The sequence below is a fragment of the Helicoverpa zea genome, chromosome 28 (assembly GCF_022581195.2).
Source record: "Helicoverpa zea isolate HzStark_Cry1AcR chromosome 28, ilHelZeax1.1, whole genome shotgun sequence".
NCBI classification, from domain to species: Eukaryota; Metazoa; Arthropoda; class Insecta; order Lepidoptera; family Noctuidae; genus Helicoverpa; species Helicoverpa zea.
This window is the reverse complement of record NC_061479.1, coordinates 4967173-4995167: the sequence shown is the minus strand read 5'-3', so window position 1 is coordinate 4995167 and position 27995 is coordinate 4967173. Positions and strand designations below refer to the sequence as shown.

General features: G+C 35.0%; 1 protein-coding gene across 1 annotated transcript; it reads right to left on the bottom strand.

Moving 5' to 3' along the window:
- Positions 1-622: 622 nt before the first annotated feature.
- On the bottom strand, positions 623-27995 carry LOC124643712 (lachesin). Its single transcript, XM_047182757.1, has 10 exons — positions 27838-27995; positions 20804-20922; positions 13360-13482; positions 12287-12443; positions 11468-11567; positions 10638-10794; positions 7698-7804; positions 7120-7259; positions 5928-6054; positions 623-5017 (listed from the first exon to the last, which is right to left on the bottom strand). Exons 1-10 carry the CDS (start codon positions 27905-27907, stop codon positions 4996-4998), a joined length of 1122 nt encoding a protein of 373 aa, XP_047038713.1. The 5' UTR covers positions 27908-27995; the 3' UTR covers positions 623-4995.

Genomic DNA, 27995 nt, shown 5'->3' with positions numbered 1-27995 from the left:
TTCCTTCCTCGGTGGTTGTTATTTATTATAATTTGTTCGTTTCCTATATATAGAAAAACTAAGTAGTAAAACATTGACGTTTTAAGAAGTTTTGAATACATTTCCAGTATTTTTTGATGTAATTTTTAAGCTGTACATGATATTTAACTATCCATAGCATCGCATAGCTTTGTCACAATTCTAATATTACAGTCAGTATAAAAATATTACAAAACACACACACGAGATACATTTGCAGGTACTTACACTATCATTATTATAATATTACAAGATTTTTCTTAGTACTAAGAATTAATGGTTTTTAAGAAAACTAATTGTAATCATGCCTGTTTTTTAAATAAATTGTGTCTGTTAGGTATACAATATCTGAGATTCAAATAGAAATCAATCCTAGTTTTCATTAAAAATGTTTTAAGTAAAATTAATCAAGAATTGACTAATTGAATTGTAAGATTTTTATCAATAAATGCAGGTTAGAAAGAAAGTTAAGAAGGAACATGGTGGGTTTTAGTCAGTAAGTCTGACACTCACTCACGCTGCACCCACAGCGGGAGGGGGTCATTTGATGATTCCCCATCTCCGAAAAAAGGTTTTTCTTAGTAAATGATAAAACAAAGATACATATTTTCAAAATTATCTTTATTCAAACAAAATAACTGCACTTGACATTAGTTACAAACTAAAATTGAGATTCTACACAAGTCTATGAAACACAAATAAATGTGAATTAGTACATTATAAATAGGTGCCGCTGTGAAAATAACTACATGGTCAAAATTGCTGTAATTATTACCAATATATACAAAAAAAAAAGATAATATTCAATCGACTTCCCAAAAAGGAGGAAGTTTGCAGTTCGACTGTTTCTTCTAAGTAATTATGATATCAAAAATCTAGTCGGAATCAAATTTCAATATTATTTACACAACTCAAGTAAAATAGAATATTCTTAAAAAAAAATCTTGTTCTTTTATATACCCCAAAAGGGCTTTAGTGATTTTGACGGAAATTTTCTGATTAATAAACAAGACTTATTAGTTTTAGATAGGGTACAAATAATAGGTTCTGCTCATAAACTTGATTATGTCATTGACTATATGTCAGGAAAAACCAGTAGGAAAATCTGCATACAATAAATTCCCATAGGCCATAGATTATTTAAAATTGAGACTTGATCCACAACCAGAATTTGAAACCAAAATTCATAGTAAAAAAAATTGTTTTACAAAAAACGTTCTACAAAAAATGTTAAGTATGTAAAAACATTTAGGTACTAAAGTTATCAAGTCTTACAATTTGGATGGAACATTGTAAAAGCAGTCGAAACATTAATTAAGAATTTAGACTATTTAATTTATGGCCATTCCCAATAACTTCACTTTCTGTTAATTTGCTTACTTAGAGATAGAATTTTCACATACTGCTACATACTGTTACAGCCTTTTTATCGTCCCACTGCTGGGCTGCGGCCTCCTCTCACACGGAGAAGGATTGAGCATTATAATCACCACGCTTGCTCAATGCGGGTTGGTGATTTTCAGACTTTATAGTCTAGGTTTCCTTGAGATGTCATACAGCTACATCTATACTAATATTATAAAGCTGAAGAGTTTGTTTGTTTGTTTGAACGCGCTCAGGAACTACTGGTCCGATTTGAAAATTTCTTTCAGTATTAGATAGCCCATTTATCGAGGAAGGCTATAGGCTACTTTTTATCCCGGTACGGGAAGTAGTTCCCACGGGATGCGGGTGAAACCGCTGGCAGAAGCTAGTAGTCATATAAAATTCCTATCTTTTGTAAACGAAACTATAGATAAAATATTGAGAACGGCCGTCTTTACAACTGGGATACTAGATACTTTTAGATAGATATTCCATCATTTTGATAATACATTTTAAGGACAAAATCGACAGTTCCCAGGTAGTATTCCAATTGTACAAAATTCTTCCGGAATGTATAATTACGTTAAAAAATATTATTAATTAATTTCTAAGACATTCGTTATAAAATAATATTTCACCAATATACAATACAGATTGTTATTTTTGAATTTACCTAGTTAATTTCATCAATTAATTTCATTTATTTAAACAAATATACATACATGATAAACATCAATTTATACCCAAAAAACGTATATTAACTACAAAAATAAATTCTCCTACAAACTATATTTGTCAAAATGTTGCCAGCCCACAAATCACAAATTGTGTTTCTACTATATTTAAGTTATATTGCATTAAAAAGCTTACAAAATGGTAGGTACACTTCACTAAAATTCTGCCATTTTTGAATACATAAAATACTGTCAAAGTGCTAAAAAGCTATAAAACAGGAAAAATGCAGGCTCTTAAGTATGTAGTACACAGACTATGCGATGCTATAGATATAGCTATAATTTGCGGTATAGGTCATGGAGAACAAAATGACTAGCGGAGATGTCATAACGCAAAATCTCCTAAGAAAGTAGCGGGTACAACATGCGGGTGTTCGGAGGACGAGGAACGTTACTGTATTCGTCCTTATACGACTTCTACGGAATCCGGTCTTTTTTTGTAAAACCAAAAATGTCTCAAGGAATCGGAAGGCTTCATTAGTTCACTGGTAACTGAGCGTTTTAGTCACGCCCATCGTTTGTATTTGATCTAGAAGAAGGCGCCTGACCTACTGCCTTATTTCATCTCCGCTGATCTTTCCTTCCTCCGTGGATATTTATTATAATATTATGCTTTTGAACTACATAGAAAAGCTAGGTGGTAAAAACATTGAAGTTTTCAATGATTTACTTTCAGTAAAAAAATGTATTTTTATGTCACATATGAGATATGAGCAAAATTATTGAGTAATACTTTCAAAACTATAAATGATATCTTACTATAGCATCGCATAGGTTTGCCACAATCCTAACATTACAGTCAGTATAAAAATATTACAAAACACACACACGAGATACATTTGCAGGTACTTACACTATCATTATTATAATATTACAAGATTTTTCTTAGTACTAAGAATTAATGGTTTTTAAGAAAACTAATTGTAATCATGTCTGTTTTTTAAATAAATTGTGTCTGTTAGGTATACAATAACTGAGATTCAAATAGAAATCAATCCTAGTTTTCATTAAAAATGTTTTAAGTAAAATTAATCAAGAATTGACTGACTGAATTGTAAGATTTTTATCAATAAATACAGGTTAAAAAGAAAGTACAAATAAATCATTTTGAAAAAAAAAAAGCTCTCATTGTGATTATAAAATGTAATGTTTTTCTTTTGTAATATGTTTCAGTATTTTTTGTGCAAAACTATTACTTTACTAGAATTACTTCAAAACTATTTTATAAGGCGATCCTAGCTTGTCGACTAACTCTGATATTTTATAGTTTATTGTATGTCTAAATTCAATACGATTCATATAACTTTTATGTTGTCCTTATATTAAAAAATGTTTTAGAAAAAGGAAAATGGTCATATTAAATAATATCTTGATATTGGTATATCATGGTGAAAACAGTAATTTTTCTAAGTTAGTAACTTATTTCTATTTAAGATGTTATGTTGTGCCCTTTATTTTTGTTAATATTTTTTAGGGTAGGTCGTAGGCAATATATATATTTAAATGGCATACATACTTTGGCACTTAGATAATATCGATTTTTCATATTGATACACTGGGTTGATCTTATTACCAAACTGTATATTATTACGTTTCCTAATACTTTTTGAATTCTTAAGATTTTAATCAAAATTAGACTGATACAGAAAAAATTAAGGTTTTTTTTTGAGTGTTCAAACGCGTAAATATTTTAAGTATTCCTATTCCTTGTAAGTATATAATTAATTCATAAGATTTTAAAGTAGGCCGTTAGTTAAGTAATATCTAACTAAAAACTTTGTTCTCTATGGTTCAAAGTGGTACTTGGCGCTAAGTTTCTTTTTGTTTAAATAATTGGTGTCTTTACAAGCTAAACAGACATTGGACAGGTAATTAAACAAAAATACGAATATACCAATTTCTTATAAAAAGTGCAAACCGTTTTTGTAAAAAAGTGTCAAAGTTTTTTTTTGTAATTTCAGTCGTTCAGCAGTAAGAGGTAGTGAATATAGCTGCATCCATAGATAATAATATAATGTTATAAATGCGAAGATAATGCTGCCTGTCACATTTTCAGGGTAAACTGGTGTTTTTAAAGCTGTTAAAAATTGATATACAAAAAACCCAAGATGCATACTCAACGTCTCAAAAACGTCCTCACCAAATGAGCGCAACATTCAGAATTGTGCGCTCATGTTCTTTGTCCTAGCCGACCACTTCGGTCGTAATTTTTTTTTGCCTTAACTACAGTGCGTTGTAATAACAACTTTAAACAATTCGCGTAAAGTTGAACTTGCAATAACGTATGCTTGTACCTTAAAGAGGACACTTTCGAGCGTAACTTTTATTCGAGACTGTGCATCTTGGGTTTTTGTATATCAAAGCTGTTAAACCCAACATATTGGGAGTCGTGTCATTCTTTATTGGTACAACCATTTGTACCAATACATATTTTAAGTGCAGTTTCAGATTAGCCGTTTTATACGCGCATCCAGGCGTACTTTTAACAAAACGTGGTATTCTTACGAGCGTTGCCGCGCTTTTAAGTTCGTGTAAGACCAAGAATTGTCATCAAGGATCGTATAATTCACAATTACCGGATTTGAAACTTGAACGTTAAAATTCAAAGTAAACATTTGTTTTAAGAAAATACGGACTTGTATGTTATGTGTAAAATAAGCCTAAGATAAGTTTTTAGACGCGCGACATGTAAGCGAGTATACGCGCACAAAAAACGCCCGCCTGAAATCGCCCTTATAGGTACAAACATGGTAACATGTTATGGGTCATAGATTAAGTAAGTGCAATGAACAGATATGCTAAAACGTATAAGATATGTAGAGTTTTGGTGTTTATGGCTGAACCAGAAACTAGCGGGTCTGGCCGTAGACCCGGGTAGTTAATGTCTGGCATTGGCGACTCTGAAAAACAAAATACATGAATTACTATGGTCCATTAAAACATGTTATAATATTTTTCTGTTAGTTTCGCAAAACACACTATTTCTTTTAATTATTTTTGAAAAAAAAAGAAAAGTACGGTGCATAAAAAAACCTGTTCTCTAAAGATTTCTGTGGAAACAAAATTGGTTTTCAGTGATCCAGTTAAACAACCCCACACAACAAAAAAACAAATATATATACATATACGAAATAAATGAAAAAAAAACTTGTGTTTTGAAGATTATTCATATGTCTAATTTAATATATATTTTTATCATTTAGTTTGTAATTTAATTAAGTGTTCTATTCAAACTACACCTACACCTGGGCTCTCAAAAAAAAAGTAAAAAAACAACATCGCCAAGCGATATCGCAAAAACTATAAACATGCAGAATAGAAAAAGACATGAATATAATTTATAACATTTTTGAAACACTCATTGAAAAAAAAAAACATGCTAAAAACTAAAATATCAATTAGGGTCGGCCTATTTACGATGCGGTATGGCATTTTAAGACAACGACTAAAAATATAGTTTCATGCCATTATAATAAAGTTATAGTTATTCAAAATTGAATACATTAACATTCTCATTTAAACCGTATAGCCATAGCTTCTCTAATTATTCTTTGCCATCGCATCGTAAATAGCCGACGAATACACTAAAATAAAAACATTTTGGGGTCGACTTTTAAGGCTTGAAATTGGGAACTTTTTTTATCCTGTTTAAGCAAGAAATAACACTGTTGTACTTTTGTCTTACAGTATATAGTACTTTCTTCTTATTTTCGTCTTATTTTGGTGTAATCTAAAAAACTTTTATAATTTTTTTACAGTATCCACCAAAAAAATCGACCCACCAAAGTAAAAATACACGCTTAAACTCACCTTTTGACAGCATAAATGATGTAAACAGCGAACAAGGACATAATGGTGGCGACAGACGGCGCGAGCGAGGCCGCCGCCGCGAACCGCGCCGTGCCGCACGCGGGCGGACACACCGGGATTATCGACTCTACAGGCCAGATAATGTATGTAGCATGCGGTATATACATGCAAGGAATATGCATAAACATAGAGAAACAGAATTGTTCAATACACAAAAAAAAATGGATCATCATTTTATAGTTCACGTCAAACTTAATGGCGGCTCGAACCACGTCGCGCGTCAACGCGTCTCTGTGTCCAGAAGTTAGTTGCAAGCCGACATTGAGTTTGGCGAGAACTATATACCTTTATATAGTATCTACAGTCTTACATGATGAGGATAATAATCAAACGGCCGAAAATACTGATATAAGAATATGTATTACAACGACGTAGCATGCAATAAGAGTATAAAAGAGTGATATTTGGGAATACTATTTTAACATTTATAAAATGGCCAAAATCATAGATTTTATCTTACCCCGCATAATGGTTGCAAAAAACATCAATATAGTTATCGGCACGGATATTGAGCTCTCGACGGAAGAGTGGGGATCGCTTTGCGCACTGTACACATAAGGCAATAAACCAATAAATCGCTTCTGCGCAGGTGAAGGTCAGGGCTCAATATCCGTGCCGATGATTATACCTATGTAGAAATAATAATAAACCATACAAGAAGCATAACATCAAAATAAATGCCTGATTACAATCGTCATTTTAAAATTGAATTTAAGGCGAACGCGACAACAACGTGCAGGAAATTCAAATATAAAAGTATTTTTGATATTTTACAAAAATTAACATAAGAAATGAGATGTGATCTTAGATTTTTATTTTTTATATAAAACCAATATTTCGATAGTTAATGAATTGAAAGAGTTTTTAGAGTTAAACAAAGGCATAAAAAATTTCTTTGAAGAATATAGTTATAGCGAACGATAAGATCACACCTCATATCTGATTTTAAATACCCATTTCTTGCAAAATGCAAAAAAAAAAACACATTTATCTTACAGCGTTTTCACACTAGAGGAGTTTTGCCGCACAAAAAAAACGGGCGGAAAATCCACTAGTGTGAAATCGCTATCAAACGTACTATACTTTCAACTACATGACCTAAATAATAAATATATAAAAACCTCTAACTTACCGACTAACTCTACTTGTCCTTCGTCGGTACCCAGCTTATTCTGCGCCTTACACTTGAACAGACCATATTGACGCTTCTCTATAGTAATCACTCGGATGGTAGTGTCTGTGAATTCGTCGGCGGTCGCGAAGTGGGAAATTCTGAAATAGTAATTACAATAATGTTACAAAAAGTAATATTGTGTGTGACTTTGATATATGAGCTGGTGAATTTCAGAAACATGAAAATTAAATTTTCAAAAATAAGTATAGTTTAAATAGTAAAATATAAAAATTGAAATAATATCTGGTAATTTAAATAGGTAACCAAAATTGAGACACAGGTTATGTGTTCACAAGCTTAAGCTTGGATTTACTTCACTCCGTGTTTATTAATTGAAGGGATGAAATGTATGGTTCCTGACTGCCAGAAGCTAAAAAGCATGACAACCAGTCTTATCAAGAGGTATTGGGTTTGCCCGGGTAACTGGGTTGAGGAGGTCAGATATACAGCTGCTCCCTGTCGGACTGGAAGCCGACCCCAACAAGGCCATGGATGGTCGATGGTATATAAGATGGGCATTAAATAAGTATATTTACCTGTAATGCTGGTTGTTAGACAGCTGTATTTCATCCTTCAACCAAGTGATGGCGGGGGGCGGGTACGCTTCGACGTGGCACTCCAAATCCATGTCGTATTGCAGAGCCTGTGGAAGAAAAAATACTATATTATTATTGTTGTTCTTGCTACCAAGCTTTAGATGACGAATAATATAATTTTATGATAAGAATATAATGTTGAGAGATAAATCATATATCTAAACCGTCAAAAGGACGGCCAGCTAGCACTTTATGGCATCTTCCAGTTCGGCTCTTACAATATTAAAAAATTGTGTTGCGGAATGTGACAAAGGTTTTGAATTCACGGTTGTCAGCTCTAAGGATATTATTCAAGCGTATAAAGATCTCGATGTAAAAAAGACTGCTGACCTTTGGGGATTGTCAGTTCAGATAATCTCATCGATAATTGAAATAATTTCACCTTATTTAGCAACTGTGTTCAACTCTTGTGTTGCATCTGGTGTTTTTCCTGACTTGATGACACTTAGTAAAGTAATTCCATTGTTTAAATCTGGTAGTACAACCGATTCATCAAATTTTCGGCCAATTTCAATTTTACCCACTTCGAGTAAAATTTTTGAGAAGTTAATATTACGTCAATTGTTGATCCATTTTAATAGAAACAACTTGTTGCACACTAAACAATTCGGATTTACCAAGGGTCGTTCTACTACTGATGCAGGCGTGGAATTGCTTAAAAATATATTCGAGGCCTGGGAGGATTCGCAGGATGCGCTCGGTATTTTCTGCGACTTGTCCAAGGCTTTTGATTGCGTGCACCATGATATACTCATCAGGAAACTTCACCACTATGGTATCAAAAATAAGGCTCTTGACCTTCTGACTTCTTATTTGCATAATAGAATTCAGAGGGTGGATGTCAACGGTAAGAGGTCTTCTGGATCTACGATCACCATGGGGGTTCCACAGGGTTCAATTCTAGGCCCTTTTTTGTTCCTTATTTATATTAATGACCTCCCTTATCACGTAAGGGATAATCACAAGATTGTGTTGTTTGCCGATGATACTTCACTCGTTTTTAAAATCAAGCGCCAACTCGACAATTTTGACGAAGTTAACAATGAACTCTCTAAGGTTGTTCATTGGTTTAATGTCAATAATCTTCTTTTAAATGAATCTAAAACGAAGTTAATTAAATTCTCAACGCCTAACGTAAGGCAGTTACACACCAATGTACAAATAAATGGAGTAGAGTTGAAGCCTGTTGAGTCACCGGTATTTCTTGGTTTGACCGTTGATTCCAAACTCCAATGGGGCCCCACATATTGTTAAATTGTCAGGAAGGCTTAGTTCAGCCGCCTATGCTATTACAAAGATCCGACTAATCACCGATATGGACACAGCCAGAATAGTTTATTTTAGTTACTTTCATAGTTCAATGACGTATGGGATCCTCCTTTGGGGAAACTGTGCGGATGTTGAAACTATATTTATTTTACAGAAAAGAGCTGTTCGAGCCATTTATAATCTGGGTCCAAAAGTTTCTCTCAGAGAGAAATTCAAAGAAATAAATATTCTGACTGTTGCCTCTCAATATATTTTTGAAAATTTAATGTACGTTCGTAAAAACATATCTAACTTTGTTCAAATGTCTGATGTCCATAGCATAAATACTAGGAATAAACATAATCTTGCTGTACATGCTACTCGCCTCCACAGAGTAAGCAACTCGTTCATGGGTCAATGTATACGCTTTTACAATAAACTACCCAAAGCGGTTCGTGATTTACCTATCAAGAAATTTAAAAATCATATAAAATCCAAACTTTTGAAAAAAGGATATTACAAAATATCTGATTATTTAAATGATAAAGAAGCTTGGGAATGAGCTGCTCGCTTAGTGAGTGATATCTTTTTAAATGCCTGTGTATTGTTACTTTTGACATTTAAAATATTATTATCATCAGATAACATTTTGTTAATGACATTCTTTTTATTGACATTTATATATTATAATTGTATTTTTTTTTAATTTATTTTATTATTGTGAATGTGAGTATCGTGTATGCGAGCAACATTATATATTCTTCTAACATAAATACTGTCTGGCGGGTTTGAGTATTTTTGAATGGCCTACGCAAATGTTCTGCAGATCTGGTATCGTTGTGTGACAGGTCGTTGAGCTCCCTAAGATATGGTTGAGCTACACGACGACTGATGCATGCGTGCCGTCTGTTGGGACTGGTCAGCTCCAGCCTGATGTGGCTCTTTCCTCAAAAGGCCATTCCAGACCGCGTACATGGTGACACTCACACATAATATTATTTGATTTATAACATGTTTAGACTTTAAAAAAGACTATGACCCTTGAGTTTGTTTCGGCGTTTCTTCTCAGGGATCAGTCAGTTAGGAAATGCCGGCCTCAGCGTTCTTAAAATGACGTGTAAAAGTGATGTAATGTCCAACTTGCAAAATAAACGATTTCATTTCATTTATACCGAGTAGTGCGATTTTAAAGAGTGAGTGGACCAATAGCAAATGTAGGTAGGTACAAAAGCTAAATGGAGCACAATTAACTGTTTTACGTACAACAGTGCGTAGATTTTAGTAACCTACTATCTTACAAGACGAAATTCTACCATAATCCGGTAATTTTCTCAGCAGTGGACAAGACACACCAAATTATACTCGCAGAAACAGTAATTGTAAGCCAATCACAGAGTTTTCACACCTGTGCGCGCTTTTAATAGACACTCCAACACACAGAAGTATCAAAAACCACTTTTTGTCAATCCTACAGTTTGCCCAGCTGTGGGCAAACCACGCCAATCCTCTTTTAACACAGAAGTGTCTAAAACCATATTTTCTTGTCTTAAAACACACCAGTCACCTTTTCGCACCAATTTTGGCTCAAAAAACACTACTAAAACACACTGTAAGACAGTTAGACGGGGGTACCTGCGCGAGCCTAGGCCTGGGCACGGTGACGACGGGCGCGAACTCGACTTCCAGGTTGATGTTGCGACGAGCTCCCTTGCCGACGCCGTTCTCCGCCACGCAGTAATACGTGCCGCGGTCCTCCTTGTGTACTGTCGCGATTTTTAGGATGTTGCCTCTGTAATATAAAGGGATGTTTGTTTTTATAAATAGGAAAAAATACCCAAATATACACTAAAATAGACAAATATGGTAAAAAAATAGACGAATGTAGCACTGGCCTCCCGAGGGAACTAATTACTGCATATGAATTAAAAGTAATCTTTCTTGATACAAGGGGTATTTATGAAACTCTGATATGAAAGAACTTTTTAAACCGGCTCCATGGTCCCTGAGATACAAACTGCCCAAGAATATTGGTTTTTAAAGACACTTTATCAGTATACCGTTACGCTACAGATTAAATATATTACTGCCGAGTTTCATCAACACCAGTAGCTTTTCCATGAAAGAGTAACAAACAAACACACATCCATATATACTTTTTACTCTTTAGCCTTATTCATGTTTCACTCGCGTAACGCGGATGAAACCAAAGCTAGATTCTAATCAAGGTTATGAAAGAAAAATAGGACCAAGATATTTCAGAACTGTTCCACCATACACAGTTAATTATATAAATAGCATCATCATCATCATCATCAGCCTATAGCAGTCCACTGCTGGACATAGGCCTCTCCAAGTGCACGCCACTGAGATCGATTTTCGGCTGCTCGCATCCAGCTCCTGCCAGCCGTCTTGCGCAAGTCATCACTCCACATTAAATAGCATATTATTATATAAATACGTACCTGTAGATAGATCCGCCGGTAGGTAAAATGGCGTTGTTCTCACGACGCCACGAGATCTTCGGTGGGGGGAAACCTCCGGCGTAGCATTCCATTTGTACGCCTAATTACAAAATTAACAATATTAAATTAACCTATATTGTTGTTAACGTAATACCAGTCTAACCAAAGGGGTCTACTATTATTGGGTTGCCCAGGTAACTGGGTTGAGGAGGTCAGATAGGGCAGTCGCTCCTTGTGAAGCACTGGTACTCAGCTACATCCGGTTAGACTGGAAGCCGACCCCAACATAGTTGGGAAAAAAGGCTCGGAGGATGATGATATTATTAACGTAATAAATAAATAAAACTTGTTGGGGTCGGTCCTGGTCTTGGGTGACCATCTTGTCGAAGGCTCGTTAAATTGGTGGGTCCCGGCTGTCAATTGAACATCTTTGGCAGTGGTTACGGGTAGTCAGAAGTCAGTAAGTCTGGCAACCAGTCTAACCAAAGGGTATTGGGTTGCCTGGGTAACTGGGTTGAGGGGGTCAGATAGGGCAGTCGCTCCTTGTAAAGTACTGGTACTCAGCTACATCTGGTTAGATCTTTAGTTGTAGGTAATGATTTTAAGTTTGTAAATACAGTTTAGATAGTTTTAATCTTTATTGTAAATCATGTATTATAGTTTCACAATAAATAAAAATTTTTGAAGCAAAAAAAGAAACATACTGGCCAAATTGAGAACCTCCTCCTTTTTGGGAAGTCGGTTAAAATAGACTGGAAGCCGACCCCAACATAGTTGGAAAAGGCTCGGAGGACGAGGAACTATTAAATTGGTACTCACTTTCCCCCTCATTGGCAACAATAGACCTCGTAGAGTTATCAGAAATGATGGGTGGTCTCCGGACTTGAAGTTCCACTTCAGCTGTAATCTTGTTACTGACTGACATCAAAACTTGGCACTGGTACCAACCCGCGTCATTCTCTTGTATGTCTTTAATCTGTTGGTAGAAAATGTGGTATTAATAAAATGTAAATGTCGGGACATCGGACACGGTCGGCTAGCCCCATGCTAAGTTATTAATTAACTTGTGGTATGGGTGCTAACACAACTGATAAACTACATATTGTAACACCCAGACCACGGCCAACAAGCATGCTCATCACACAAATGTCGACCGAACCGGGAATCGTACCCGGGAGCTCAGGTTCAGCAGTCCGGCATGGTGACCACTGCGCCATCGACGTTTATCAATTTACTTATTATCAGTTTCTAATGAGAAAAAGAAGTATTTGAACAAGGTGAAACAAAAATAAAAAAAAAACCGACCAAGTGCGAGTCGGACTCGCGCACGAAGGTTTCCATACGATTATTTATATAATGGACAAACAATCACGTTTGTTGTATGGGAGCCCCCCAAAATATTTATTTAATTCTAGTTTTCAGTATTTGTAGTTATAGCGGCAACAAAAATACATCATCTGTGAAAATTTCAGCGCTCTAATTATCACGGTTTATGATATACAGCTAGGGCTGCCATCTCGAATTTCGCCAAACCCGGACAAACATATAAAAAACCCGGACATTTGGCGTAAATCGCATTTTTTCCCCGAACGAGTACGATTTTTTTTAAACAAAATAATACCTAATTTGTAATCCATTTACTATTAACATATACTTAAATTCAATGAGGTGCTTCCTCACATGAAAAGTGTCCGGGTTTTCCCCGGACACTTCTTGAAACCCCGCCCGGACGCCCCCCGGACGGCCTCCAAACGAGGACAAATCCGGGGAAACCCGGAAGGATGGCAGCCCTATATACAGCCTGGTGACGGACGGAGGAGCGAAAACAATAGGGTCCCGTTTTACCCTTTGGGTACGGAACCCTAAAAAGTAAAGTAGGTATAATAACTTACCGAAAGCGTATATGTAGCTGTAGCATCGTCAAATCGTAGCGAAAACCTCGAATCCTTGATGATAAGCCCAGCATTGGTTGATAGTGGAATAGATTCTACTGTCTTGTACGAGTCGTATTTTACCTGGAAGAAAAGAAACAATTATTTTTAGATTTTAAAACCAACTTCCTACCGAAGATCTGGTAGCCTACTTGTTAAGGCAACAGGCAACTATTTCGGTTCCAGGTCAGGTACCAACGAAAGAGTTCGGTTATATCGCGTTTCCAAGAGAATTCTTCAAAAGTCCGGCATAAAAACTACCCTATGTTAGTAGGGATTTCACAAAAAAACTTATCCGGGTGCGCGAAGTAGTTCTTACGGGCCACGGGTTAAGACGGCTACCGGAACTTACCCCCTTACTTATAAAATCTCTAATCACCTTCTCAGCAACATTTCAACTAATCACTACTTAAAGTTTTTTTTTTTTCCGACCTCAAAAATCATCAAATGACCCCTCCCGCTGTGGGTTAGCAGCGGTGAGGGAGTGTCAGAGTCTTACTGACTAAAAACCGTCGTGTTCCGTCCTAGGCCTTATATGTACCAGGGCCGCGGTATCTCTTTCGAACAACCCGCAGCCCTCGAACAACCCGCAGCCCTCGAACAACCCGCAGCCCCACTACTTAAAGTCTTAAGTAGTGATTAAATGTTAGTTAAGACATGCTTAAGCAACGTTTATAAGTAAGAATTTTCTTAAACAGCCCTTAAGTATTACTTATATTTAATTCACGTTTATAAGTAAGGCTGTATGTCTTTAAATAATTATTAAACCCTCCTTAAGGACGTACATTGTTTTTAAATGACAAATTGCAAAAGTAACACAACAGATCCTTGAATCAATCAAAAGTAATTTATTTAATAGTGCACTATTTAAAGATTCAGACTTATATTTCTTGTTATGGTTCTGTACCAATGAAGTGTATCATCGTCTCCTGAGCCTTTTCCCATCTATGTTGGGGTCGGCTTCCAGTCTAACCGGATTCAGCTGAGTATCAGTGCTTTACAAGAAGCGACTGCCTATCTGATCTCCTCAACCCAGTTACCCGATAAACCCAATACCCCTTGGTTAGACTGGTATCAGACTTACTGGCTTCTAACTGTCCGTAACGACTACCAAGGATGTTCAATGACAGCCGGGACCTACAGTTTAACGTGCTATCCGAAACACAGTCATTGGTGTCTAAGATATGCTGAAGGATCTCTAAATTGTACTAAATTGCTAGTATGACAAAGTATTAAACACTGTCTTAGAAATCAGTGTGAATATGAATCTTTTAGTCTCAATAGAAACGTCATTAGATGTGGTCATTTTAAAGATTGTGTAAAAAATTGTGTTATTCAAAGTGAAGAGTTGCAAAGCAAAAATATTATGTAAGTATTAAATCCTGACACTTACGCGAATATTAGACATTTAAATAAAACTACTTAGAAATGTTTAACCAGAGAATTATCTACATCCTGTGGGTTTACATTTTAGGTAAAAAAAGTTTCCTGTTCATTATCTGTATAAAAACCGGACAAGTGCGAGTCGGACTCGCACACGGTTCCGGTTCCGTACCATTATTTATAAAACGGACAAAAAAATCAGGTTTGTTGTATGGGAGCCCCCCAAAATATTTATTTAATTCTAGCTGTCAGTATTTGTTGTTATAACGGCAACAGAAAGACATCACTTGTGAACATTTTAACTTTCTAACTATCACGGTTCAGGAGATACAGCCTGGTGACAGACGGACGGACGGACGGACAGAAGAGTGAAAACAATAGGGTCCCGTTTTACCCTTTGGGTACGGAACTCTAAAAATTTATGTCACTTTTCGTTGTAAATTTATAACTCAACAACGGGCTCGCCTATCCAAACCAAATGTTTAGGCTTTGTTCTGTCTATTTAGTAGACGGTTTATGTGATGTTTGCACAGAATCGGTCTGGGCCACTATACAGGGTGGCCCATCCATAGGCGTCTAAAAGAAAAATTTAGAAGCTCTATGCTGTGGGGTATCCGAACCACCCCCATGTATGTTCAGCGATTTTTTGTAGTTTAGGAGCTAGAATTGTTTTTAATTTTTTTCCGTAATTTTGAAGTTCAAAATTACTGTTGGAGTTCAGTAGCCAAAAATGTTAAGGGCTTAAAAAAATTAATAAGGGGTTTCTAAGCAGGTTTCTAATTTTGAACTCCAGATAAAATTTTATTTAAGTTCTAGAATGTTTAGCCAAACTGCTTTTTTCAGGTGTTAGCTATTATCACGATGATTAAGACCGCACCGCGGATTTTTTGATTTTAGATAGCTCCGCCCACTACACTTCCGCGTCTATCGCGTCGCGCAAGCTATACTCTTCACTCAATGTGTAAAATTTGAACTTCGCGCCAATCGCACACGCCGAGGTCAGCGCGGGGTCAGGAGAACCGAACAGGGAAGATAGGGAGCCGCAACTTACCTAAGTTTTTTATTTTTTGATCGGATTTTTTTTTTTGTTGTACTTACAAAAATTATTTGTAATGAAAACTTTTTATGAAGAGTAATATGATAATTTGGACACGTATGGTTGTGTGTATGTATGTGTGGTGTGTCGTGTATGTGTGTTTGTATATCCAGAACGGATGAATCGATATGTATTTAGTTTTTTTTGTTTGAAATGAAATTAATCGGGAGTGTTCCTAGCTTTATTTGGTGAATATCGGCCCAAGATGGCCGCCGCCACAAAATGGCTAATAACATATTTTTTTTACAATTCCTTCAGTATGGATATCAAATGAAAGGGCTTGATTAGTATGTAGAATCATGTATAATATTATTTAAAGTCCAAGATAGCCACCGCCAGAAAATGCTGAATTGCATTGTTTTTTTATAGCTCTCTCAATATGGGTATCAAATGAAAGCGTTTGACCAGTGTTACATAATTTATACTAATGTTATAAAGAGGGAAGATTTGATTGTTTGTTTCTGTGGATTGTATAAGCTCTGAAACTGCTTAACTGATTTGATTTGCTTTCACAATTAGAGATTTACACTATCCCCAGTGAATGTAGGCCATATTTTATCCGGGCACAGGAAGAAGTTCCCCGGGAATGCGGCTAAAATCGCGTTAAACAGCTAGTAAAAATTAAGTGGTTAAGGAATAAAAGCGTCGCAGATCTTGTGTGTTATGTATGCTATAAATGTATGTAGTGAAGCTGTAAGGTATCAAAGAAGTAATGAAGCTAAGTAATTCATTTTTAAACATATTTATTAAAACTGAAATATAAATAATAATATAATGTAAAAAAAAGAATTTATAGTATAACACGGTCTCCATAGATTTTTTGTTCTCAGAGTGCTTATAGTAAGTTCAACTCAGTCTTGCGCGCGGTTATGTGTGGGTAACCCTTGTACATACAGCCTTGGCCAAAAGTATTGAGCACCTTACAAATTTCGCTAGATCACGGTAATTATGGGAGAAACCCGAATCTATCGTTGAAGTATTCTTTTATCGGTTATCTACAAAGATTTTAAAACAATGACTTATGCCGCAGCTGACAGTAAAACACCTGGGTGCAAAAAAATGTGTCTTTTACAATTTTTGAATTTATTTTCTAGTTCGGTACCATCGCTCGTTGTGACAACATCCAGTGATCTAGTGCGCCTTTGGTATTTTATTTCAAAGTTTTAAGTGTTATAGTTGCGATATGCCAAAATGAAACGAACTTTCTTTAGAATAACGAGTGCAGATACAGCTTCTGCACAAGCAAGGGAAATCACAAGTAGAGATTTCCAAAACTGTGAAATGTTCGCGCCGATCCGTGCATTATGCTATTCAGCGATTCTCTGATACCGGATCACATCAAAATAGACCGAGAACCGGGCGCAAACGCATCACCATAGGCCGTCAGGATCGTCAGTTACTGAGAGAGTCTTTAAGAAATAGCAAGAAAACATCTTCAGAGCTCGCTGCTGAGTTTTCAGAACAATTGAAGAAAACAATTTCTGCTCGAACTACTCGTAGAAGGCTTCAGGAAGCTGGTCTGAAAGGCTGTAAAGCTAAGAAGAAGCCATGGCTCTCCGAGAGCAACAAAAATGCTCGGTACAAATGGGCCTTACAACACCGAACTTTCACCGCTGAAGATTGGTCAAATGTTGTGTGGTCAGACGAATGAAACTTTGAGGTGAGTAAGTCAATATAATGCCCTCACAAAATAATATAAAATGTTTTAAATTCTAAACGCATAGAGGAAGTTCTTTTTATTTCCGGAACTCAATATTTTTCTCTTTATTGCAGATTTTTGGTACACCTGGTGTGACCTTTGTGCGTCGCCGGGTGGACGAAGAATGTAAGCCAGAGTGTGTGGTCCTAACCGTAAAACACGGCGGCGGCAGTATAATGGCCTGGGGTTGCATGACCGATTCTGGAGTTGGCGAATTGTTCGTGTGTGAGGGCCGCATGGACTCTTCTAAGTACATAAATGTGCTAGAAACTGCGATGCTGCCTTCATTCACGAAACTTTTCGGTGACACGAACATGGATAGTGATAAATGCCAGCAGGATAACGCGCCTTGCCACAAGTCTGCCCGCACTATGACTTGGTTTCGGGAAAATAGCATAGAGCTTCTTGACTGGCCTGCCCAGTCGCCAGATCTGAACCCCATAGAACATTTATGGGGTTTATTAAAGCGTCGAGTTAGGCGCCACACAATTAACAACAGAGAAGAATTGAAACGCTACCTGCGCCTAGAATCGAACGCGATTACTGCTGAAGACTGTAAAAATCTTGTTAGCTGTTTACCAAAAAGAATTTCTGCTGTAATTAAGGCAAAGGGTGGACCCACAAAATATTAATTTTCAATTGTAAATAGTAAATTACAAATAAAAAAAAAGTTTTGTTTTATTTCTATTTGATACTCCGCATAAAACTGAAAGATGTCATGGGTGCTCAATACTTTTGGCCAAGGCTGTATACAGTGACTTTGTGTGCGTGACAAGAGGTACAGTCGGGTACAAATACAGTTATTTAGGGGTTACGGCTGTTTAAGGAAAAACAGTTATTACGTAATTTAATGTTTATTTATCTGTGTAAATATCTATTGAAATTATTAAGTTAGTTTTTGATTTGTTTAATACCCAATAAAAATATTTATTTATTTATAATGATTCTGAATCGCTACTTGAAAAATCAAGTCCACACTTTTATTTATTGTCCTCGTACCCCGAGCTAGAAAATATGTAAGGAGTATTTAATTCATCTTAGATATTTCACCTCATTTATTTCTTAGATACTGTCAATGTCAATTTGAAAAAACTTATGAGAAAATAATGAAAAACTGTAAGATGTAATAATAAAAAGCTTTGGATGTTGTTTCATTTTTTGAATCGCTACCTGACTCCTTAAACATTTTCTTCGTGAACAACTAGACATTTTTGTAAACGACTGTACCCATAACAAAAAGCGATAAGAACACGTTCATATGCTCGGACGACGTCACTGTCACACGAGCGAAAGTTGTATATTTACAAGCCGACGCACACATAGGGCCGCGCGCAAATCTGAGTTATCGTCACAAATTATTATACCTACGGCCGGAGCGACAACATGCGCAGGTCCGACCTCGACGAGGGCTATCGCCGGACTGGCTCGTCTCCGTACACATTGTGTATCAATCGCTAGAGCACGGACATAAGGTTCAGAATTGCGTAGCGTCTATCATGATCGCTGCCGCTCAAAAAATCCAATATCTTAAAACTTTAATTAAAAATGTTTGGTAATAGTTATGGAAAAATGACTTTGACAGAACGTTAATATTGATGTTAAGAATATATTAGAGTAATTTTGAAACATAAAGATACTGTAACTTCCTTGTAATTTCAAAAATAGTACTTTTTAGACGTGTTTTCGGAATTAATTATGATCGAGTAAAATTATCAGTATCGTGTTTTCGTTCTGGCAGAATCTAGATAAAGATATCAATTTACCTATATCAAAATTTCAGATCCATTGGTAAGCGGGTAGTCCTATAATTTGGCATGGCAAACGGCTATCAAAATCACGGTGGCGTCTTAATTGCAAAAAAAAAAACATCTGTAAACGTTAGGAAAAAAAGGTAAAATAGAAAAAACAATGTTGAAATGAAAATTACGGAAAAAAATTAAAAACAATTCTAGCTCCTAAACTACATAAAATCGCTGAACATACATGGGGGTGATTCGGATACCCCATAGCATAGAGGTTCTAAATTTTTCTTTTGGACGCCTATGGATGGGCCACCCTGTATAGTATTAGTTTAGATTAGAAGTAATAAAGTATATACATGAATATGCTAATGTAATATTAGGGCTTAAGCTTTATTATTTCTTTTATTTCTCTGCATTTTAATGCAAGAATTATTTAGAACTTTTTAAAAAGTCAGTTTGAAAAAACAATGTGGCAAAAAATCTATGTAAATACAATAGTTACAACTACATAATTTATTTGCTATTTTAAGCAGTAGTTTATTCGTAATACATATTTGTGTAAAAGGTCTTATCAAAATTCTTTATCTTTAGTTAAGTGCCAGTAGTAGTAGTTATTACAATTCCATGTCAGAGGTCATTATATAGGCAGATTAGAAAAAACTCTAAATACCAAGGCTTGCTAGATGATTAAACCTGCGGCTCACTCAATAAGAAGTGCCTACTCCAATTATCATCCTCCAAGCCTTTTCCCAACTATGTTGGGGTCGGCTTCCAGTCTAACCGGATGTAGCTGAGTACCAGCGCTTTACAAGGAGCGTGAGCACCATGTAGCATTTTAATTTTGTCATTTCATTCTCATATTTTTTTATTTCTGATTCTACATGATCTTTGCATGTCATTATTGTATGTATCAACACATACAAACTAGAGCGCTTGTAGACGTCCGTTTTTTTCACCGGATAACGGACCGTGAATAAACGGCTATCCTTGTATACATAAGTTTTTTACCGGATGGATGGACTGCCGTCTATATGCGTTAGAACGCAGGTAGACGGCACTCAATTAACAGAAAACAGGCAATACGTCCGGCAGCGTCAACACGCACCAATACACTGGCGTGGATGACCGCCATTTTTTACACCGGACCGGTGTCCGTCGCGCCGAGGGGAAGGGGTGGTGCATCCGGCGTAAATTGTTCGCCGGACCGATGTCCGGTGCATGTACACACATTCATTATAATTCATACACCACCGCGAATCCGGCAAAAAACACGGTCCGTTATCCGGTGAAAAAAACGGACGTCTACAAGCGCTCACACCTATTTTGTTTTAAAATGAGTTACCATTCTTGCCCGTTCTTCTCCATAGGAAGCTACTTTTGGAATTGGCAACTAGAATCAAACCTATTTATAATTTTTGACGTTCATAAGTGCTTCTAAAGGCTTAAATAAAAAATGACTTGACTTTGACATATTTAGCAACTTACCCAAATAACAGGGAAGTCCTGGGCATAATGCACGGAGCAGTCCAAGTCCACCTGACTGCCGATATCCCTGATCTGTTCTTGAGTAATATGCGATATTGTCGGAGTCCTTTGTGCTGTCGCTGTGAACAATACATTGAGTTAAATGAAGACATCTTGTAATTCCCAGTAGGTCTTGTTCAGGAGTTTGTTTCACCACTTCTTCTCCCCAGCAAAAACACAGGAAGTGGTGAAGGATGGCCATTTTGGGGGCTGTCTTATTGTAGGTATTCAAACTTCTGGTATTCTTGAAAGCCTTTATTAATAGTTAAAGAAATACAATCACATTTTGTTAGGAATTATAACATTGTTCTCACTAGTTTTTACATCATGACAATTCACACCACAGTCATTCTTTTTCATAGACTAACAACCCTACATTTTTTAAATGTCATAGACTATAAATTCCTAACACCTTCTCCTATTTTTAATATATGAACATAAATTAAAAATACCTTATAATTACTTCAGAAACACATCAGTTTTCAAAACATTAACTTAAACAAGTTTTCAAAACATTAACTTAAACACTTCTAATTATAACTCTCAATTTACACAACAACTTTATCGCAATGAAATTTAAATTTTTCTTTATATAGTGGTTTCGTCAACATATCCGCTATCTGATAATTTGTAGGACAATATATAACATCTAAATATCCTTTCTTATAATTTTCGTGTATAAAATAAAATCTCACATCTATATGTTTAGATCTCTTGCTGAATGAACCTGTTTTAATCAATTGGATAGCACTCTGGTTATCAATATTCAAACTAATCTTAATACTGCTACCAATTAATTCACTTATAAAAGTCTTTAAGTATAAACACTCTTTAACGCAATCTGCTGCTGCTATATATTCCGCTTCAGTTGACGATAGACTTACTATCGGCTGTCTTTTGGAGCACCAAGCTATAGGTCCACCTGCCAACATTATTATGAACCCTGTTGTACTTCGTCTGGTCTCTGTACAACCTGCATAATCTGAGTCACAATATGCATGCAATCTTGTAATATCTTTCCCAGCATTATACAAAATCCCTTTATCTCTCGTTCCATTCAAGTACTTCAACACCTTCTTTACTGCTAATATGTCTTGCCTTGATGGATTTTCTACCTTTTTACTTGCTTCATTCACAGCTTGACTGATATCTGGTCTTGACCTGGTTGACAAATACAATAATCCACCAACTAGTTCTCTGTATGGGAAATTTGACGTAGCCACCTTAGATTCATTTTCCTTTCCCACAATGCATGGAGTATCTGCAGCTTTGGAATCATACATATTATATTTTCTAAGTAATTTTTCTGTATAATTCTGCTGATGCAACAAAATGCCTTGTTCTGATCTTTTTATTTCAAAACCTATATAGTTTTGAGGTTGTTCATATGTTTTTAAGATAAATTCTTTTTCCAATTGATGCAAGATCTGTAATAACTTTTCCTTGTCTTTTGATATGGCCAAACCGTCATCAACATATATAGCCAATATTATAGTTTTGTCTTCATTAAAAAACACACACTGATCCGACTTTGAAGCTCTCAGTCCAAGTTTCCTTAAAGTTTCTGTAAATCTTTTATTCCATGTCATTGGTGCCTGTTTTAGCCCATATAGTCCTTTCTTTAAATGACAAATTTTATTAGGCTGTCTTTCATATCCTTCAGGAATATACATAAATATGTCTTCCTTTAACTCGCCATACAAAAATGCTGTTTTCACATCAAAAGTTATCATTTCATATTCCTTTGAAGCAGCAATTGCTATTAATGATTTTATTGCTGATTGACTTACTACTGGACTATATATTTCTTGATAGTCAATGCTTTGCTGTTCGAAGCCTCTTGCTACAAGTCTTGCTTTGTAAGTACCATTTTCTTTTATACAAAATACCCATTTACTTGACAATATCTTGTGTCCTTTTGCTCTTCCTACATCAACTATTTCCCATGTATTGTTACTTTCCAATGATTCCTTCTCCGAATTTATGGCCTTCTCCCAATTATTCTTTTCAGCAGACTTCATGACTTCATCATACGTAAGTAATACATAATCTTGCAGGTAAGCTGGTTTTTTCCGTTGTCGTTTTGTATTTATAGTTTCTATAGTTTCTATCTCTGCAGTATTACTTTCTTTATTTTCATCATTTTCTACTTCATCAATAATATCTGGGATGTTATCTTCTATTACATTACTTTGTTGTTCTAACTCTTCTATTTCATAATAACTGTCATCACTTTCTTCTTCTTGATTTATTTCTTCTTCATTATTACCTGGTATTATTTCTGTTATCACCGAACTTCCTGTTTCTTCATATTTTTCTCCAATTTTCTTATTATTATTAATTATAACAATATCCCTTGCTATTTCAATTCTTCTTTCTTCTTTATTCCACAATCTATATCCATTATTAGTATATCCAATCATGATTAACTTTTTGCTTCTTGGATCTAGTTTCTTAATATTTGAATGTAATTGTTTAGCATATACTATTGAACCAAACTTGCATATATTAGATATATTAGGCCTTTTACCATGCCACATCTCATAAGGTGTCTTATTCTTCAAAGATTCACTTGGTAATCTATTTATAATATAAGTAGAACAGTATACAGCTTCACCCCACATTTCTTTATCTAACCCTGAATCAAATAGTAATGCTCTGGTTTTATCTAATAATGTTCGATTTAGTCTTTCTGCTTTACCATTTAGTTGTGGTGAGTATGGTACTGTATAATCTAGTTTTATTCCCTTTTCAGTACACCATTTTTTAAAATCATTGCTTGTGTATTCACCTCCATTATCGCATCTTATGGTAGATACCTTTTCTGTTCTCTCTCTTTCTGTTTCTTCTATAATGTTTTAAATTTTCTTTAACTTCATTTTTATATTTAAGCAAGTATATTTTTGTAAAATGAGTATAATCATCCATGACGGTTAAAACATAACTATAGCCATCATACGTTTTGTTTTCGAACGGTCCACATACATCAGTATGTAATAATTGAAGTGGTCTACTGGCTCTGTTTCTTACTGTGTTAAATGGAAGTCTTGTTTGTTTAGCTTGTGTACAGATTTCACATTCGTCTATTTGCCTTAATCCATTTATTTTTATTCCATCTGCCACATCTGGTAATATATCTAGTATTTTCTTTCCTGGATGTCCAAGTCTTTGATGCCATTCTAAGGCAGTGCCATTTTCTTTCATTAACAGTGTTTTTTCTTGCATATTATTATCATCCAAATTAATTTTATATAAACCGTTTTCTTTTTTTCCTGTTAATATTAATTCTGACTCCTTATATATTTTTACATTATCTTTGGTAAATATAACCACTCCTTGATTGTTTGTAACTGCATTAACCGATAATAAATTTTGTGATAAGTCAGGAACAAGCAGGGTATTATTAAGAGTACATTTTTTTCCAATGACTTTACCAGTCCCTTTCACCTCTATTGTTTCTTCATTTGCAGTCAAAACAGATGATGGTTTGCATTCAAAAAATTTTAGTATGTCTACATTTTTGGTCATGTGTGCAGTACACCCAGAGTCTACAACAAATTCTTTCAGTTTTGGTTCTTGAATTTCACCGTTTGTAAAAAATGCCTTTTCTATTCTTTTGTTACTTTTTTCTTCATTCTCATTCTTATTCTTATTTTTGAAAAAACAATTTTCTTCTCTGTGATTAATTTTTTTACAGATTGAGCACTGTTTATTTTTAAACTTACAGTCTTTATCTTCATGGTTGTCCCTTTTGCAGATACTACAGGCTCTACAGTCTTTCTTCATGTGCCCTGTTTTGTTACATTTGAAACATTTTATTGCATTAAACTTTTTCTTTGATGTAGATGAAGATGTAGCTTGAAATGCTAGCTGCTTGTCACTTTCTTTTGCTTTCAACATTCGATTTTCTTCAGCCAGAAGTCTGTTTGTTAAATTTTGAAGGGTTTTCTTATCGTCTGCCATGCATTCCCAAGAAGTTATAAAATAGTTTAAATTATTTGGTAAACAGCTTAGTATTTTGGATATGACCATTTCATCATCTATTTTTGTTCCTAGCTGACTTATACGAAATTGTAAATTTTCTATTTCACTTATTAATTGGGAAAGCGATTGACTCTCTTGTTTCTTATATGTGAAAAACTCTTGTAATAATGCATCTTTGTTTCTTTGCTCAGAACCTTCGAATATTTCACATAATTTTACGTACATTTCACGTGCACTGTTACAATTAATTATGTGACCTTTTAGTTTCTTATCAATACTGCTTATGATAATTCTTTGCACCTGAGCATCTTTGATACTGAAGTCACTTTTCTTGTCATCTTCTTTTGTTTGTGCAATTGTTTTTGCAAGATTTGCCGCTTTTAAGTGTATATTGAATTCAAATTTCCACAATAAAAATGTTTCCGCATCTTTTAATTTTTCTATCTGTATTATCTCAGGTTTTTCCATTTTTTAGTTTTTCACCGTTTTTTATTTTCTTCCTTGTTATTACTGTTTTTTAGTTTTTTTTTTTCACTTGTTTTTTATGTTGGGTTTTTCATTACCCAATCCCGGTTTTTAATTTTTTCTTCTCGGGCGTTCTGGGCCCATAACCTATTGTAGGTATTCAAACTTCTGGTATTCTTGAAAGCCTTTATTAATAGTTAAAGAAATACAATCACATTTTGTTAGGAATTATAACATTGTTCTCACTAGTTTTTACATCATGACAATTCACACCACAGTCATTCTTTTTCATAGACTAACAACCCTACATTTTTTAAATGTCATAGACTATAAATTCCTAACATGTCTTTTGTAAATTTGACCATCAAAAAGTGCTGATTTTCAGCCTACTTTAAAAAATGACTTTTATCTTTATAAAAGTATTCTTCTTGACCTTCAATCTAACACAATAACCTTCAGATTTTAATAAGCATCATCTATAAATTTTTTTGTTATTAGGGATTATCTGACATTTGTAATTTATGTGAAGCTCATGTTAAAATTCAGTCTCTGAATGGATAGATGGAGTTTGACAATCCCTCAATGCATGCACCCACAGCACAGCGGGAGGGATCATTTGATGATTTCCCATAAAATATAGACAGCTTGTACATAAGTTGGCCAAAGTCATCAGACAGTTGATTGGTGGAGGTCACTTCTTGGATGGTTGACTAGCAATGTGACTTCCTAAGAGTCTCAGTTTTATTATATTTGTAGATGTTAGTTTCACCAGGTAACTGGTTGAATAGATCAGATAGGCAGTTGTTCTACATAGAATACTGATACAGGTGATTAATCAAAAATTTAGCAATTCTTAGCTAACCCAATGGATAACACTATAATAGTTTACACGGTTTTTATACCCCAGATGAAAGTTGTTGAATTTTATCTATCTATCTATAGGTACTCTAGGAAAAATATTTAAAAAAATCTATCACGTCCACATTTGGAATTATACTTAATTTTAAAAACACTAGAAAACGGACCATAAACAACTAAAAATTATTAATTTTGGACTTCTTTTTGTAGGTTTCGGAATCGGTTTCTTTTAATATAGACCAGGAGTAGTCTCCCAACATATTTTCGTCCCAATAGCCTTGATGACGATCTTCAAAAGCCTTTAAATCCTGGTGAAAGTGCTCTCCTTGTTCGTCGCTCATGCTTCCTAAGTTTTCCGGAAAAAAATCCAAGTGGGAATGTAGAAAATGAATCTTTTGACATGTTAACACCCATCTTATGATAATTTTGTAATGAATCACTAACTATCTCTTTATTGTTTTCACTTTTATTATTACCTATTTAAAAAGTCTCTAACAACAGTTTTGAATGAATTCCAAGCAACTCTTTCAGTCGTAGATAAAAGAGTATCAAATTTAAAATTACTTATGATTTTGCGTACTTGTGGGACGCCAAACACCCCCTCTTTAAGTGACATATACAATACCCCACTTAGTCTTCCTATTAAAACCCGAAGTCTTAGAAAAACAAAAGTAACAGTCATTTTCGTGATTAGTTGGTTCCCTGCACAACATTGGTGTACCAAATGACAGGTGTACGTTTTCGCCGGATGACCATCACAGTAAAGTGATTCTACAGCTCTCACAAAACACATTGTGAGCCCAGTTTTTTTCTTGATTGGCCACAGAAAATCCGAAATAATGAAGATATGCAATTTTCAACGATTCTGTCATATGTCTTTTCTTCTTTAGAAATATAAATTGTCCACAAACATAACAAAAGCGATCACAACTTTGTTTACACTGTCTACGCGACATTTTTTTTAATTAAACAAAAAATATCTCTTAAACTAAACAAGTAATGCAAAACCAAAGATCAAGAGTTAAGAATGATTCCTAAAAACAAATACTTCGGGGTAGAAAAAAAATGTTACGTGATAGAATGTTTATGTTGTTACTTTTAGAATGTACAAAGGTGGCGGAGAGTACTGGTATAGATTTTGTGAGGGGTATATAAAAAAAATAAAAATTTGTAAACTATAAGTGTAATGGATAACGAGTTCTTCCGTGCTTCAGAAGGCACGGTAGGTAAATATTTGTGGGTACCGGCTGTCGGTGACTAATATATTGTATTGTTCTACTATGTACTTAAGTACTATTTATTTTGAATCAAAAATAGCTCGTTTGATTGTAAAGATTTAAATGATTACATATCCCGCAGAAAATGCCGATATTTGAATTTCGAGTACCTCTGGTCTTTTGTTTTTTTTAATACTGTTAACTTGAGATGATTTAGAATACACGTTTCCTAAATCTCAAGTTATTAACATGAAGATGCGTCTCCAGACGAATTAACTGAGCATCAAAATGTTATTTAGTAAAGTTGTATCGAAATAACGAAAAACAACAACTTGGGCGTGTCGATTGTCAACATACAAATTTACAAAAGCATAAAATAAAATGCCGTGTATCACAGAAAATACGGCGATCTACGCCATTTTAGTCACATAACACCACGACTTTAACACCTAATTAACTTTGTTTACTCACCGATTGATGAAAAGCACAGTAATAACGTTAAATAAACGTAATTTTTGAACTCCATTTTTGTAACACGCATCAATAATCACTTCTAAGTTCCAGCCACAACAGAAAACTTTGATTTTTTTATTCCGTTTGAATGATTCTTTTGAATGAGAGTGAATGAT

Bases quoted from the DNA above. Each gene is read 5' to 3' on its own strand.
- LOC124643712 (XM_047182757.1), bottom strand. From the start codon at position 27,907: ATGCGTGTTACAAAAATGGAGTTCAAAAATTACGTTTATTTAACGTTA. The intron at 10,795-11,467 runs GTACGTATTTAT...TTTATATTACAG, and splicing joins ACCGGCGGATCTATCTACAG to AGGCAACATCCTAAAAATCG. The intron at 6,055-7,119 runs GTAAGTTAGAGG...TCTGGCCTGTAG, and splicing joins AGGACAAGTAGAGTTAGTCG to AGTCGATAATCCCGGTGTGT.